Source organism: Mobula birostris, chromosome 2 (genome assembly GCF_030028105.1).
Source record: "Mobula birostris isolate sMobBir1 chromosome 2, sMobBir1.hap1, whole genome shotgun sequence".
Lineage (NCBI taxonomy): Eukaryota > Metazoa > Chordata > Chondrichthyes > Myliobatiformes > Myliobatidae > Mobula > Mobula birostris.
Genome location: NC_092371.1, coordinates 100,843,766 through 100,861,481, shown reverse-complemented (window position 1 = coordinate 100,861,481; position 17,716 = coordinate 100,843,766). Strand labels below are relative to the sequence as shown.

Below are 17,716 nucleotides of genomic sequence, written 5' to 3'. Positions count from 1 at the left end.
GTTCACTCCCAAAATACGCGAATCAACGACAGGGCTGCAGGCCAAATTCTGCTTTCTTAAACATGACGAACATATTTTCCTGCAATAGCATCCTTTGCACGGCATATCAAATTTTTAAAACCGCATTCTTTCATTTGCAATGTTTAAAAAATTAAACAAGAGTCCCTTAACAATCCTGCTAGTAAAATATTTATTACTCTTCTGGCAGCGGCGCTACATTATCGCCGCTGTTGCATTCGGTTTCGAGAGTAATGAATACAAGCCTTTTTACCCCCACCCCAAGCAATAGGCTCCATTGCAACCCACAGCAATACCGTAGTGGAAGGGGGAAGAGAACTGAGTAATAGCAAAGAACCAGCAGTACTTAGGATAAACCAGAAAATAATATTTATAAATAGAGGCGATATTAAAGAAACGTGGTCAACGGAATTAACTGCACATAATTACAAGAGATTCTACAGATGCTGGAAATCCAGACCATCACACACAAAATGATGAAGGGTCTCAGCCAAGACCGTCGACTGCTTATTCCCTCCATAGATGCTGCCGGACCTGCTGAGTTCTTCCAGCATTTTGTGTGTGTGTTTAACTGCATAAAAATCTAAATGCTGTCATTTTAAAATCAATTTTAAAAGAATAAAAACAATCTAAGTACACTGATGTACATCGCCTGCGAGTAAGGTGGATGTGCAAGAAAGGACAGCTGCAAGCTTAAAGACGGTGGGCGATTAGAACAAGATAAGTCTCTTACAGTCCAGGTGCTTCTTCTTGGGTCCCATCACCTCGTGGGTCGTGGCTTTGCAGACGGCCCTGGCCACGGCCGAGCCGGTCACACTATACTGGGCCGCCGCGATGCGGTCCGTAATGGTCTGGCCCGACATTTTCTCCACGGTTTCTAATCTCCGTCTTCCTTTCTTCTTCCCTCCTCCCTCTCCTCTCTCTCTCTGAGATTAATTATTTACGTGCGTGTGTAAAATAGAAAGGGGGAGGCGGGTATCACTGGAGAACCAAAAAGAGAGAGAGGGAAAAGGGAGAGAGAGAGAGAGATGGGGAGACAAATGAGCCGCTTGTCGCTTGTCAGAGAAACACCAGCGGGAGAGGGGCGGGCGGGAGAGCGGCGTCGGGTCGTCAGCCGGTGGGCGGGAGGGTCCTCGACCGACGGGCGGGCGGCGCTGACACACACACACACACACCTGGGGGCGGCGGCACCCTGGGCTCGACCCACACCGACAAACCGGCGAGCGGGCGGCTGAGGAGGCGGGGTGAGAGTGCTTGGAGTCCGGCCCAAACCGGCGGGCAAGGGGGGGGGGAGTCGGTCATCGGACGGGAGAAAGCGGCATCGGGTAGGCGGGAGAGTCCACGATCAGGCGGGCGCCACTGCACACACCTGGGGGTGGGCAGTGTCCTGACAGACCGGCGACTGGCAGCGGGTCGCCAGTCGGTGGACGGACGGCGGAATGACAGCGCTCTGGAGCTCGGCCTATGCCGTCAAACAGGGGTCAGGAGAGGGGAGAGCGGCGTCAAGTCGGGAGGCGGGAGGGTCGGCGGCGGCCGGGCGCTACCACACACACCTGGTAATGGCTGACAGCCCACACGCGGTGATGGGAGTGGGGCGGAGGATCGTTGGTCAGTGGACGGGAGAGGAGCGGCGGGTCAGGAGCTGCCGCACACACTACCTGGGGCGGTTGAACTGGGGTTCCGGGGGGGGGGGGAGACAGCGCCCTGACGACGCAGCCGGACTGGCGGCGGGTCGTTGGTCAACGGGCGGGAGAGCGATGGCGTGTTGTCGCACACCGGAGACGGTTGAGCCGGGGGAGTTATCGTTCCGAGGCTCGGCCCAGACCGGCACGTGGTGGTGGGTCTGCTCGGTCAATGGACCGCTCCGTCAATTGCTGGACGGGCGGCGGACGACAGCGCTTCAGACCGGCGGGCAGGATAACGGCGCCGGGTTGTCAGTTGACGGGCGGGCGCTGCCGCGTAAACTTGGGGGTGAGGGCGGTCAGCCCTCTGGCTCTCTGCCCACGCTGTGGGATCGGCCGAGGTGGAAGGACACCCGGCGGGTGAGTCCGGTAACCGGTCGCTCCCTCCGTCCGGCGGTGGATCTAACGGCCGCACCGGTGGCGCTCCTGGCCCTCACACCTAAATTCATCCCTGCCCAGAATTAAACCACACCCTTCCCCTCTCCTCCTCTCCCGGAGTAAAACCTGGTCCTCACCGCCATAACCCCTCCCTCCCCGGGGCAGAACCCGGACCCTCTCACCCCACCTTCTCACCTCCCTGGGAAAAACCCCAACCCTCCCCTTCCTGCGATAAAATCCGGCCGTCACACCCGCCTCCTCCCCTTACCGGGGTAAAACCCGCCCCTCGCACCCCCTTCTCCCCCTCCCAGGGTAAAACGCGACCACACTTTGCCTTTCTCCTTCCATCCTTGGGGTAAAACCCACCTCACTGCCACACCTTAAGGTAAATCCTGTTTTTCACATCCCCCTAGTAAAACCGCATTTCTCCCCTCTCCGGGGTAAAACCACCCTCCTCACCTCCATCCCTCGGGGTAAAACCCAGCCTTCAGACCCCTCCTGATCTGATTTCCCTACTCTGCTGACATGTCATTTTCATCTCCCCACAAACTCAATTTAAAGGAGAGGGTACCCCTCCACCATGGCCACCATTCAGCTGGTTTGCCAACACAAATTGCACCTGTGGGAGGGATTGGTGACCAGGGGTGAACTGTGCCTTTACGGTGTTAATATTGATCCTGCCATCCCTCCAGTGATCAAACTGTACACTGGTAATAAGACCATAAGACGTAAGAACAGAATTAGCCCACACAGCCCATCAGCTCCGCCATTCCATTATGCTGATTTATTTTCCCTCGCAATCCCATTCACCTGCCTTCTCCCCATAGTAACGTAGTGGTTAGGACAACGATTTATAGTACTAGCGACCAGGGTTTAATTCCTGTAAGAAGTTCTCCCTTTGTGTGAGTTTCCTCTGGGTGCTCCGGTTTTCTCCCACAGTGCAAAGATGTACTGTTTGGTAGATTAATTGGTCATTGTAAATTGTCCCATGATTAGGCTGGCGTTAAATTGATTTGCAGCACAGATTGAAGGGCCTATTCTGTGCTGTATCTCAATAAATAAGTGACATTTGATGCCCATATCTATCAGCTTCCACTTTAAATATACCCAATGACTTGGCCTCCACAGCTGTCCAGAGCAATGAATTCCACAGATTCAACACTCTGGCTAAAGAAATTCTTCATCATCTCTGTCCTGAAAAAGGGATGTCCATGAAATAACTACAAGCTCTTCCTTCTCTCCACAGCACATGAGACTTTGTGTTTGTTCCTTCCCAGTTTGATAGTTGCACTGTCCTCTCTCTTCTTTTTTTCACTGATGTTTCAACATATGTTTGCACTTGGCAATCTGAAATGATTGCTTTCAGGTTAGTTTGTGTTTTATTTCTGCTACTGATTATTTATTTAACATTGTTGATATGCTTGTGCTACACTGCATGGTTGCAGAAGTTTTTGCGGTATCTGCAAAAGTCTGAGGCACAAATCTTAGCTAGGGTGCCTAAGACATTTGCATAGTACTGTATTTGTCAACGTGGAAGGGAGTGCATGTTTTAAAATCCGGTAGGAGCAAAAGCATTTGGAAATAGTGAGGGTGGAATGCCACAGGAATCAGAATCAGGTTTATTATCACTGGCATGTGTCGTGAAATTTCTTAACTTAGCAGCAGCAGTTTAATGCAGTACATAATATAGAAGAAAGTAATAAGTACTATAAATCAATTACAATATACATATATTGACTAGATTAAAAATCATGCAAAATACAGAAATAATATATATTTTAAAAAGTGAGGTAGTATTCAAGGGTTCAGTGTCCATTTAGGAATCGGATGGCAGAGGGGAAGAAGCTGTTCCTGAATCGCTGAGTGTGTGCCTTCAGGCTTCTGTACCTCCTACCTGATTATAACAGTAAGAAAAGGGTATGCCCTGGGTGCTGGAGGTCCTTGATAATGGATGCTGCCTTTCAGAGACACTGCTCCTTGAAGACGTCCTGGGTACTTTGTAGGCTATTACCCAAGATGGAGTTGACTAAATTTACAACCCTCTGCAGCTTCTTTCAGTCCTGTGCACTAGCCACCCCATACCAGGGGTGTGGGACAGGTGGCAGAGAAGGAATGCCAGGGGTGGGGGTAGTGCAGGTGCAAACACAACCCCGCCTTGAGACATGAGGCAAAGTTATTTGATTCCAAACAATTGGTTTATTGATAACTACAGAATGTCTCTCTGGACCTTTCTGCTCCCTTCCCCCTTCCCACTCTCAGTTCACATAGAGACCCAGGTTTATCATCACTCAAATGTGTCATGGAATTTCTTTTTGTGGCAGCAGTTCGTGCAATACCTAAAATTATTACAATACTGTGCAAAAGTCTTGGGTATCTTATAGTGCCTAAGACTTGCACAGTACTGTGTATAAACTGAAATGAATAACTGCATGGTTCATAGATATCTATATATTCTTATTTATGTTTGGTATGCTAGTGCACAATATGTACAGTATATATAGCTGGTGAGTTGCTTTTTTAAGCCACTAAACTCCTGATGAAGATATATCCCTGTGATGCCCAGCGGAGAATTCGAGGACTTAACCTAACATCGATAAATAAATGGGATAATATTCTTTAATCAGTATGATCTTTCACTTGGAAGGAATCTTGTAGCTGGTGGGGGAACCTTGTATGGGAAGATGTGTACCCATACACATTTTGGCCTAGCCCTTCTGTAAGATGGAGGTAGCAAGTTTAGAAGTATTGTTGGTCAATGACTATAGTATATTTGTTACAAAATGCAGCTATCACGTGCCAGTATTAGATGGAATGAGTATTTAGAAAGTAGGGTAAAATATCTCCATGGGTGCCATGATAGCATAGTGGTTAGCACAGTGCTATTACAACCTGTAGCATTCAATCCCTGCATCCTCTATAAGGAGTATCTGTACGTCCTTCCTCTGAAGTGGGTGGGGTTTTCTTGGGATTCTCCGGTTTCCTGCCACAGTCCAAAGACATACCGGGTAGGTTAATTGGTCATTTGTAAATTGTACCATGATTAGTTTACGGTTAAATCGGGGTTGCTGGGCAGTGCAGCTCGAGGGGCCAAAAGACCCAATTCCACGCTGTATCGCTAAATAAATAAAAATATAAAATAAAATGTCTTGTCATTTCATTCAGATTGTAGGTTTGATTTATCAACCAAATCTCTGAATTGATAAATTCAGCTATATGATTTTTAATGAGGTTTACACAAAAGTTAAATACTAACATGTGATTATCAGCTCTATGCCTTACACCCACTCCCACACACCTTAACTATGTACTCTTTCTAAAAGCGATGAAGGTCCTCCATCTCTATCTGTCCTTGGCCATCTTCTCTATTGTGCCTCAGGTGTTGTTCAGGGTCCTCACTTCTGCCTCTACGGTACAGTTTCAAGTTGCCTTTGGTCTCCCGCGTATTATCTGCCCTTCAGGGATCTAGTGAAATGCTCTCTTTATCGGCCTTCCTTTTCATCATGTGCCAAATCCATCTCCATTGCTTGCTCCTGATGATTGTGGCCACATCCTATTGATGACACTAAAAGAGTAGGGCGTGGTTGGAGTTTGTTCTTGGCCAGAAGATACTGAGACTCATGGTGTGAAATGACTACAGCTTGGCAAGATTGCTCTCTATCAAGTGCCAGCATTCTGTCCTGTCCAACAGTGTGGACAGAACACAGCTCTAGTACAGCTTCACCTTGATGTAGATCTTAGTATAGATAAACAAGCACAGAAACAAGATTATGGGCAAAATCAAAAAGGTACGCATGCTCTTAAATGTTAACTGAATTCTTGTTTGTGTTTGAAATATTTATCATTTTCATTTAACTTTTGCATATTAAAAATGAAGATGTACATAATTTCTTGATCACACCCTTGGTTCCTCTATGTCCTCTTAGTTTTTATATAAAAACTTTGAGATAAAGACTGAGCAGCTGAAATTGTGATTTAATCTCTTCGTTACACATGAATGATTACTCTTCCTGTGCCGTGATGAGCAAAGTTAAAGGTGACAGACGGAACTTGTGACAATGTCCCACAAATGTTGAGAAATTCTCATGGCAGTAGTGCGATCACTTGAGCTGAGTATGTTGTTCTCCTAAGGGGTTATCAAGGATGTTAGGGAGAAAACACCTGTGTGTGACTTTGTTTAACATGGGGAGGCTGATGCATGGGCAGCCATCACATGGACTGTGACTGATCAGGTCAGGGTCCAGTGGCATAGAATACAAGACGATTGGGAACCCTTCACTACCGCATCCTCTTTCCCCTGCCCTGCCTTCACTGCCATTGTGATGTGTCATCATCTTCCACTGAGATCTTGATCTTCTCATAATCATCTACCAAGTTAGAACTGCTTAGAGCATGAGGGCAGATAGCTACAGTTCCCCATGGACATAGTGCTATCAACCATAGCCACCAAAATAATCCTCCTCACTGAGTTAACCATCCCATGGAGGCTGCCCATGAGCAGAAGAGGCTGAGGTACTTAACCTGGCAATTCAGTGTAAGGAAGCTGGCTGGAGGACCATCATCTACCCTGTGTAAGTACGATGCCAGAGCTTCGATAACAAGGTTACTCTGTGATATGGCAGTCACTGTAGCAAGGCTTGGGAGGGCCTCTAGAAAGTTTGCTGAAGAGGCAGAAAAGGGCAGCTTTTGGCTATGGCTGAGGTGGAAGGACAGAAATTGGGGACCGGCTAACCCCATTGAAAGCTGCAAGAGAGTGGCAGGGAGACGTCCCTGCCACCAGGAGATGTATCAGGGCTGAGGGAGCGAAACATCAATGAATGGTGACCTAGCTGCTGACTTAAGGGCACCGTTGGAGATGCAGCAGACAGCAATGCCAAACAGGAAGCATCTTCCTATAAATCTTATTTATTGAGATACAGCACAGAATAGGCCCTTTGAGCTGTGCTGCCCAGCAAACCTAGCTTAATCACGACAATTTGTAATGACTGACTAACCTTCCAACGGATATGTCTGCACAGTGGGAGGAAACCAGAGCACCCAGAGGAAACCCATACAGTCTACTTTCAAAATCCTTACAGGCAGTACGAGAATTGAACCCAGGTCACTGGTACTGTAAAGCGTTGTGCTGACTACTACGCTACCATACCCCCCATGGCATGGTAATTGATGGTCTGAAATTCAGGAGGACCCACATCCTTTGGGACATGTCCTCTTCATTTTACTATGATTGGGGAAGAAATACAGGAACCTGAAGATAATGTTTTAGGTACAGCTTTCCCCCCTCTGCCATTAGGTTTCTGAATGATCTGTGAATACTATCTTGGTATTTTTTACCCTTTTTTGTAATTTGTCAGTATCTCTTTCTACTGTATTGCTGTCACAAAACAACAAATTTCATGTCAAAAACAGCAGTGATAATAAATTTGATTCTGAAGCTAGTTTCAAGAATGTCCTGAACAGTGGGCAAAATAAGAGTCAGTGAAGTCTATCTCTTGGTGTAGTCACAGGACTTGGGCTGCTTCTTGACAGTGGACTTGGGTATGCCGGATGGTTGAAATATTCTCTCTACCTGCTGAAAATGTTGAGTAATCGTCATACCCTTGGTGACATCTACGGGTCTGCTAATTGCGCATTGGGTGATTGCATTGGCTACTGTGTTTTGAGGAAACTTCTAAGCAAATTCTGCAGTGCTGTGATATTATAGAGAGTTCCTGGCAGCCTCAGCGATTTCCCTCCATTTCCCGCACTTTGGCTCTCACCCCATCCTCCCGCCACCACAACAGGGACAGAGTTCCCCTTGTCCTCACCTACCACCCCACCAGCCTCCGGATCCAGCACATTATCCTCCGCAACTTCTGCCACCTTCAACAGGACCCCACCACTAAGCACATCTTTTCCTCTCCACCCCTCTCCGCTTTCCGCAGGGATCGGCCCCTCCGCGACTCCCTGGTCCACACGTCCCTCCCCACGGATCTCCCACCTGGCACTTATCCCTGTAAGTGCAAGTGCTACACCTGTCCCTATACCTCCTCTCTTGCCACCATTCAGGGCCCCAAACAGTCCTTCCAAGTGAGGCAACACTTCACTTATGAGTCTGTTGGGGTCATCTATTGCATCTGGTGCTCCCAGTGCGGCCTCCTCTACATCGGTGAAACCCGACACGGACTGGGGGGCCGCTTCGTCGAGCACCTCCGCTCCGTCCGCCAAAACAGACAGGATCTCCCTGTAGCCACCCACTTCAACTCTGCTTCCCACTCCCATTCAGATATGTCCATACATGGCCTCCTCTGAGGCTAAACTCAGGTTGGAGGAGCAACACCTCATATACCGTCTTGGTAGTCTCCAGCCCCTTGGTATGAACATAGAATTCTCCAACTTCCGTTAATTCCCTCCCCCTCCCTTCCCCTATCTTTATGTCACTCTGCCTCCTCCCCAGCTGCCAATCACCTCCCTCATGTTTCCGCCTCCTTCTACTACCCATTGTGTTTCCCCTATTTCTTCTTCACTTTTCCTGCCTATCCCCTCCCTGCCTCCCCTCTCCCCACCCCTTTATCTTTCCCCTTACTGGTTTTTCACCTGGAACCTACCAGCCTTCTCCTTCCCACCCTCCCTCCACCTTCTTTATATGGCCTCTGCCCCTTCCCTCTACAGTCCTGACGAAGGGTTCCGGCCTGAAACGTCAACTGATTGTTTCCACAGATGCTGCCCGACCTGCTGAGTTCCTCCAGCGTGTTGTGAGTGATTTCTTTTTTCCATGGCTGTCCACAGTTCCGAGTGTCTGGTATTCCTTCTCCAGTAAAGTCATAAGAGCACGACAACACAGAAACAGGCCATTTGGCCCTTCTACTCCCTGCCAAACTGTTATTTTGCTGAATCCCATTGACCACATCTGGACCATAACTGCCCCCCCCCAATCCGTGTACCTATCCAAACCTCTCTGAAATCAAACCAGCGTCCACTACTTCCTCTGGCAGCTCATTCCTCACTTGCTCCACTCTCTAAGTGAAGAACTTCCCTCTCAGGTTCCACCTAAACTTTTCAGCTTTCGCCCTTAACCTATCGTCTCTAGTTCTAGTCACACCCAACCACAGTGGAAAAAGCCTGCTTGCGTTTACCCTATGTATACCCCTCATAATTTTGTACAACTCTCCTCATCTCCTCATTTTCCTATGCTCCAGGGAATAAAGTCCTATCTATTGATCCTTATCCTATAACTCAGGTCCTCATATCCTGGCAAGATCTATGTAAGTTTTCTCTACATCCTTTCAATCTTACTGATATCTTTCCTGCAGATAGGTGACCAGAACTGCAAACAATACTCTAAATTAGGCTTCACCAATGTATTATACAACTTCAACATATTGTCCCAACTCCTGAATACGAGATTCTGCAAATGCTGGAAATCCAGAGCAACACGCACACGTAATACTGGAGAAGCTCGGCAGGTCTGACAGTAATTATGGAGGGGAATCAACAGTATTCCCAAATCCTGTCCTCAATACTCAATGTAGATATATATTTGTGGATTTAAGTTGGCCATTGATGAGTCTACAGCTGTCGTTCAGCACCACATCATGTTTTTAGGCATGGACAGAGCATTTCCATACCTGCAACGGATAGCATGTAGCAAACAGGCAAGTCTAATTATGGTTGAATTTGCATCTTCCTTATCTTTTGCAAACTTCAGATTATATTCCTTCAGGCACTGACTTTACTTCCGATCTCAATCTGGACCTGGCAAGAGTGTCAATGGTTCAGGGTTATTCCAAGACTCCAAGGTGAAATGCATTGAACAGGAGGTACAGAAGATTGAAGTTCAAACCATCAAGAATGGCTGCTTCCCTTCAACCATTCAGTTCTTGAGCCAACCAGCATAAACCTAATCACTACAGTTTAGCAACATTTTGACCACTTTGCACTTTTTTTGTTGTTCTGATGGTTTTCTCATCAAAATAAATGTTTATAATTTGTTTTCTTGTGACTGCTACTTGTATGATGCTGCTGTAAGTACGTTTTCCATTGCATCTGCATACATGTGTATGTGACAATAAACTCAAACTAGACTTTGAACAATCAATTATGCCCTCAGGAGGCAGTGGCAGTTCTTTGACAAGTAGTCAAAAACACTATCACTAACCCTAGGCTCATTCTTAGCATGATCTAGTTTGTATTTGTACAAAATGAAGGGTTGGTTTTCGCCCAAAATGCTCTACAGACGTGGAGGGGAGTGTAGGGTGATTTTCAGTATTCTACAAAGTGGAAAAAGTGAATTAATGTTCTTTTCTAAATATGTACAGAGGCTCTTCATACTGCTGTATCTCATGACCTTCAGAACCTCATTAGTAGCAAACGGTAAATAAAAAAGATATTAAGGTTGCTTTCTTGTTATGCTGTGGGTCTGACACACTGTACCATTCCATGTGCTCAGACAATCACTCGTTAGTAACCACAAATGGATGCAAACAACCTTACCCAGGGGATTTATGAAGCAAGGTATTTTAAAAATCTCTGATCTGATAAGTGCATATCAAGAATTTGACCTGGGGATCAGTGCTAATTTTAACAACAGATAGTACCTCCTATAATGCAGACCTTAATGCAAAATGTGGTGTTGACATCTACGCTCAGTGGCCACTTCATTAGGTACCTCCTATACCTAAAAAAGTGGCCACTGCGTGTATGTTTGCAGTCTTCTGCTGCTGTAGCCCATCCACGTCAAAGTTCAACGTGCTGTGCATTCAGAGATGCTCTTCTTCACACCACTGTTGTAACGCATGGTTGTTTGAGTAACTTGCCATCCTGTCAGCTTAAACCAGTCTGGGCATTCTCCTCTGACTTCTCCCATTAACAAGGTGTTTTTGCCCAGAGATTTGCTGCTCAGTGGATTTTTTTTGTTTTGTTTTTTACACTATTCTCTGTAAACTCTAGGGATTGTTGTACATGGAAAAACCCAGGGGATCAGTAGTTTCGGAGATGCTCAAACCACCCCGTTTAACACCAACAATCATTCCAAGGTCAAAGTCACTTAGATCACATTTCTTCCCCAGTTTGATGTCTAGTCTGAACAACAACTGAACCTCTCAACCTTGTCTGCATGCTTTTATGCATTGAGTTTCTGTCACATAATTGGCTGCTTAGATATTTGCATTAACAAGCAGGTGTACAGGTGACCCAACTAAGTAATCACTGAGTTTATTTGCCGTGCATGTTTTGGCAGGATCAGCCAAGATTATGCATTGGATGTCCAGATGAAAAGTCAATATTGACTGAAATGACTCAGACTTTTCCTCAAAATACCTGGCCTGTGACGTTTAGCATTGAATTGTGGGTTAAATTGTTGTAGTGTTTACTTTCACTATTTTGTTGCAACAAGTTCTACTCCAGCAATAATCAGTTTCTTCACACCATGTGGCCCCATCATCAAAGTTAGAATTACTTGAGCCTTATTCTGGCTTTGGTTGAGTGATATGCCAATAAGTGCCATTCTTCTTCCTGACCCAAGGGAACATTGGATCGCTTTCTCTTGGACTTACAGCTCAGCCTTTTTTGATTGTGACCACCACTTATATTGTCAGGGTCCATTCTCTTGGATCCATAATGGCATTAGATTCTAATATGCGTTCTTCCTCTTGTCAACCAAGTTATTCCCGTCGTCATCCTGTAGCAAAGGTTCAAAGAAATGCTAACAAGGCTCACAGGTTGAAATAATTCCTGATGAGGGTCTCAGCTCAAAACATCAACTGTTTATTTCCTTCCATAGATGCTGCCCGACTTGCTGGGTTCCTGCAGTATTTTGTGTGTGTTGCTCAAGATCTCCAGCTCTGCAGAATCTCTTGTGGTTCTCACAAGTTGAAATGGCCTGAGCCTTACAAAAGACCGTAAGACATAGGAGCAGAATTAGGCCATTCAGCTTATCAAGTCTTTCCCCATTCCACCATGGCTGATATATTATCCCTCTCAGCCCCATTTTCCTGCCTTCTCCCTATAACCTTTGATGCCCTTACTAATCAAGAATCTATCAACCACCACTTTAAATATACATGGAGCAGCTGATGGGGAGGGTGGGTTATCTTCCCATTTCTTGCTACTTTTTGACTTAATGGTACACCACCATGTTTTTGGGATACATGTCTCATTATCAAGAACCCCAACCATCCAGCCCATGTTCTCATCTCACTGCTGCCATTGGAAGGGAGCTACAGGAGCCTTGGGTCACACACCAGCAGTTTAAGGAACAGTCATTACCTTTCAACTGTTCAGCTGCTGAGCTAGCATAGATAACTCACCTCAACACTAAACTGCTTCTACAACCTATGGACTCACTTTCAAGGGCTCTACAGCTCATGTTTTATTTGTTATTGTTAAACAAGGCATGGGGTTTCTCTAGCAGACAAGGTGAAGAAAAGTCCTAAGGGATTCTACAGATATATTAAAATCAAAAGGATTGCAAGGGACAAAATTGATCCAATGGAATATCAGAATGGTAATCTATGTGTAAAGCCAGAAGAGGTGAAGGAGATCTTAAATGAATTTTTTGCAACTATATTTACTCGAATGAGTACAGAATCTATAGAAGTGAGGCAAAGCAGCAACAAGCTTGTGGACCCGATACAGATTACAGAGGAGGAGGTGTTGCGGTCTTGAGGCAAATTGGGATGGATAAATCCTAGAGCTTGACAAGGACTTCCCTCAGATCCTTTGGAAGGCAAGTGCAGAAATTGCAGGGGCTCCAAAAATAAACCAGGAAATTATAGACTGGCAGGCCTGACATCAGTAGTGGGTAAATTATTGGAAAGTATTCAAGATGAGCTAGTAAATTGGATTAGACATTAGCTTTGTGGGAGAAGCCAGGGAATGGCCATAGATGGTTGCCTTTCTGACTGGAGGCTTGTAGTGGTGGCCATAGCGATTGGTGCTAGGTCCTTTGTCACCTTTATCAATGATCTGGATGATAATGTGGTTAACTGGATTAGCAAATTTGTGGATGACATCAAGATTGAGAGTGCAATGGATAGCGAGGAAAACTGTCACAGCTTGCAGCGGGTTCTGGACCAGCTGGAAAAATGGCAGATAAATTTTAATGCAGACAAATGTGAAGTGTTGCACTTTGGTAGGACCAACCAGGGTAGGTCTTACACAGTGAATGGTAAGCCATTGAAAGTCACGGCACAGGTAGATATGATAGTACAGAAAACCTTTGGCACTTTGACCTTCATAAATCAAAAGTACTGAATACAGGAGATGAAGTTGAAGTTGTATAAGACGTTGGTGAGGCCTAATTTGGAGTATTGTGCGCAGCTTTGGTCACCTACCTACAGGAAAGATGTAAATAAGGTTGAAACAGTGCAGAGAAAATTTACAATGATTTTGCTGGGACTGAAGGACCTGAGTTATAAGGAAAGATTGAATAGGTTAGAACTATATTCTTTGGAATATGGAAGATTGAGGGGAGATTTGTTAAAGGTATACAAAACTATGCGGGATATAGATAGGGTAAATGCAAGTAGGCTTTTTAAACTGAGGTTGGGTGGTACAACAACTAGAGGTCATGGGATAAGAGTGGAAGGTGAAAAGTTTAAGGGGAATATGAGGGTAAACTTCACTCAAATGATCATGAGAGTGCTGGCAGCTCACTCCACAAAAGTGGTGCATGTGAGCTTGATTTCAAAGTTTAAAAGAAGTTTGAATTGGCATGGGTGGCAGGTATATGGAGGGCTATGGTCCAGGTGCAGGTCGATGGAACTGGGCAGTTTAAATGGTTCAGCATGGACTAGATGGGCTAAAGGACCTGTTTCTGTGCTGTACTTTTCTATGATTATTATTGCTATTCGGGATTTTATTGTCTGCACAGTTTGCCTTCTTTTGAACATTGGTTGATTGTCGATCTTTGTGTGCAATTTTTCATTGATTCTGTTGTATTTTTGTTCTACTGTAAATGCCCGCAAGAAAATCAATCTCATGGTAGGATATGGTGACGGATACATACCTTGCTAATTCTACCTTGAACTTTGAAGTATTAGAATTGAAATTCAAATTACTATTAACATATCAATTATCCTAGTTCACCTTAAGATAATCATGTTTTTTTAAAAATTCACTCACTTTAATTAATCCAAAAATATTCATTAAGCTGTACCCCTTAGCTGAAATATGTGCATTTTGAAACTGATGCTTTTTAGTTTGTTTGCTTATCTCTTATGTTTTTTTAATATTTCAGATTTGATTGTTTTTACTATTTTCTGTACCTCTTTTCAGACAGGAAACGTAGAAACTATTTGAAGAGAAACAACATGATTTCAACATTTGAGAACATAAATAAATCTTGTTTAGCTCTCAATGTCGCTATCAAGAGGTAGTTATCCCATATTTATTTATTTGGAAATACCGTGCGGAATAGGCCCTCCCGGCCCATAGTATCACTGTCCCAACAACCCCTGATTAACCCTAACCTAATCACGGGACAATTTACAATGACCAAATTTACAATCTACCCGGTGCATCTTTGAAGTGTGGGAGGAAACAGGAGGATCCAGAGAAAACCCACACATTCCACAGGGAGGATGGTACAGAGGCTGTAATAGCGTCGTACGACTTGCTATGTTACTGTGGTACCCGTGAAGATATTTTACCCTATTGTTCAAGCATTCTTAATATGAATTGCTTTATGACAAGTTATACCACTGTTGTACTTAAATGTAAAATGAATCCTCTGTGTGTATCTACCAAATTTTATACAAAACATTATGGCTTACAATTTGATTGTGTGGGACAACCTTGTTACATATTATACAACTGATATGCATTTAGTATTCTTTTGTGTGCATAATTAGTTTCAAGAGTTCAGGCAGAGCACGTACATTGACAGGAGAGAGAGAAATTTTAAGAGCATTCTGTGGATATGCTGTCTTCTTGCTGCTGCCATCAGAAATGAGGTACAAGAGTTTCAGGATTTGCAACACCAGGTTCAGGAACACTTATTACCCCTCAACCATCAGGCTCTTGAACTAAAGTGGATAACTATACTTTCTCCATTATTGAAATTTTCCCACTGCCTACGGACTCACTTTCAAGGACTCTTCATCTCATGTTCTTGATACTTACTGCTTATTTATTTTTTATTATTATTTATTTCTTTTTGTATTTGCACAGTCTGTTGTCTTTAGCATGCTGGTTGAACATCCAAGTTGGTGTGGTCTTTCATTGAATATGTTATGGTTATTGTTATATAATGAAGTTATTGAGTATGCCCACAAGAAAATGAATCTCAGGGTTGTGTACAGTGACATATATTTTGATAATAAATTTACTTTGAACATAAATGTAAACATAGTAAGCCATTACACATGTTCCATTCAATATGATTATGACTAGTCTGCGACCTCACCACCACTCCTGCACTAAGTTGATAACTTTTCATTCTCCTGATAGCCAAAAATTTAATATCCTTGTTATGAATATAATAGTGACTGATCCTTCACTTGCCTTTTGGGTAGAAAATTCCAAAGATTCTTTACCTTTTGAGGGAAAGAAATTTCGTCTCTGGTCTTGAATGGAAAAACAATTTTTTTGAAACTGTTATCCCTGGTTTGGGGTGTCCAGGGATGCATCTCTGGTGAAGGGGCTTGTTATGTCCATTTTGTTGTTTTACAGCATCAATACAATGCAAGATAAACATTACTAAAAGTTACTGATCAGTTTAACATATCACCTCAAAAATGACATTAATAATGTTTTTGCAGCTCCCAGTGGACAGGAGGTACAGAAGTCCTATACCACCAGGTTCAAGAACAGCTGCTTCCCTTCAAATATATGGTTCTTGAACCAACTAGCAAAACCCTAGTAACCACAGATCAGCAACATCATGATCACTTAACACTAAAATGGACTTTTTTTAGTTCCCGAGCAAGAGAAAATCTGCAGATACTGGACATCCAAGCAACACGCACACAATGCTGGAGGAACTCAGCCGGCTAGGCAATATCTATGGAAAAGAGAAAGAGTCAATGCTGGAGGAACTCAGCAGGCTAGGCAACATCTATGGAAAAGAGAAAGAGTCAATGCTGGAGGAACTCAGCAGGCTAGGCAACATCTATGGAAAAGAGAAAGGAGTCCTGATGAAGGGTCTCGGCCTGAAATGTCGACTGCTTATAATTTTCCATAGATACTGGCCTGACCTGGCCTGAATTCCTCCAGCATTTCATGTGTGTTGCTTTCTTTTTGTTCTAATAACCGGCTCACCAATCATGAATTGGAGAGCTATGAGAAAGGAGGTGGGGCACAGGTCCAGGAGTGAAGTTTAAAAGGGGAAAGCTTTGCAGGAACTTGGCTATAACAGGAACACCAATCATGAATTGGAGAGCAAGGAAGGTTCAGGCATAAAAGGGAGACACTGCCTAGCGGAGCCATCATTGATGGAGTGGTCTGAGGTAGAGTGGTAGCGCTTTGGTGAGGTAAGTGGACTTAGTTTTTTTTCCCCCTTGCTTTTTTCTGGGGGGGGAACAGAGAGGATGGCTGTAGGATTAGTACTTTGCTCTGGGTGGTAGATGTGGGAATCTTCCAGTCTCCCAGATGGCCACATCTGCACCAGGTGCACTGAGATGCAGCTTCTGAGAGACCATGTTAGGGATCTGGAGCTGCAGCTTGATGACCTACAGCTTATTAGGGAAAGTGAGCAGGAGATAGATACGAGCTAAAAGGAGTTAGCTAAATGGGTGATGGTCAAGGAAGGGAAGGGAAGAGCTCAGATAGTAGAGAGCACCCCTGTGGCCATCCCCCTCAGTAATCATTATCTCGTTTTGGATGCTGTTGAGAGGGGTGACCTGACAGAAGACAACCACAGCGATCGGGTCGCTGGCACTGAACTTAGTTCCGTGGTGCAGAAGGGAGAGAAGAAGATGAATGCGGTAGTCTTGGGGGATTCCATAGTGAGGGGGACAGACAGGAGGTTCTGTCAGCCTGATAGAGATACCCGCATGGCATGTTGCCTTCCAGGTGCCAGGGTACGGGATGTCTCGGATCAGGTGCAGAGTATTCTTAAGGGAGAAGGTGAACAGCCAGAAGTCTTGGTACACGTTCGTCTCAATGACATAGGTAGAAAAAGGAAAGGAGGTCCTGACGAGAGAATTCAGGGAGTTCAAAGGTCCGATTTAATGTCAGAGTACAGTAATGTATCCAATATACATCCTGAAATGCTTTTTCTTTGCAACCATCCACGAAAACAGAGGAGTGCCCCAAAGAATGAACGACAGTTAAATATAAACCCAAAGTCCCTCCCAGCTCCCATCGCTCCCGCCTGTAAGCAGCAGCATGCAACAACTCCGCCCCACAGGCCAAAAAAAGCATCAGCACTGCTACCGAGCATTCAAGTGTGAGCAGAGCAATAGCAAAGGCACAGACTTGCAGTTACCCCAAAGACTTCGTGTTTTACCCGGCATTCGACATACTGCAGGTTCTCTCCAAAATAAGGGACAAGGAGGTGTCTTAGTTTTTCCCAGTGAGCGAGGAGACATAAATAACTCGCTGGTTTACAATGTTAGAAGTCCGTTATGTCGCTTCTTCCAAAGAGCTCAAAGATCCCGGGTCTTTGGGCACACAGCAGTAGATTTTCCACCGACACACAGGTCTCCTGCCGTGACACCGAT

The 17,716-nt window shown here is 44.9% G+C and overlaps 1 protein-coding gene and 1 long non-coding RNA gene across 6 annotated transcripts in view; one reads left to right on the top strand and one right to left on the bottom strand.

Annotated features, from left to right (window-relative positions):
* LOC140189051 (clathrin coat assembly protein AP180-like) overlaps nt 1–1,981 on the bottom strand; it is a 203,167-nt gene extending 201,186 nt beyond the window's left edge. The window contains exons 1-2 of one of the 5 annotated variants that reach the window (XM_072245761.1): nt 1,677–1,981; nt 752–999 (exon numbers count right to left, since the gene is read on the bottom strand). In XM_072245761.1, the coding sequence (XP_072101862.1) occupies nt 752–881 (130 nt within the window). In that variant the 5' untranslated portion in view covers nt 882–999; nt 1,677–1,981. Of the gene's footprint in view, nt 1–751; nt 1,242–1,571; nt 1,629–1,676 lie in introns of those variants that run through there. The other 4 variants (XM_072245767.1, XM_072245780.1, XM_072245752.1 and 1 more) reach the window with 4 other exon arrangements.
* On the top strand, nt 1,163–9,968 carry LOC140189118 (uncharacterized). Its single transcript, XR_011883455.1, has 3 exons — nt 1,163–1,262; nt 3,325–3,444; nt 9,778–9,968. It is a non-coding gene; the product is annotated as an uncharacterized lncRNA (long non-coding RNA).
* The last annotated feature ends 7,748 nt before the right edge of the window (nt 9,969–17,716 follow it).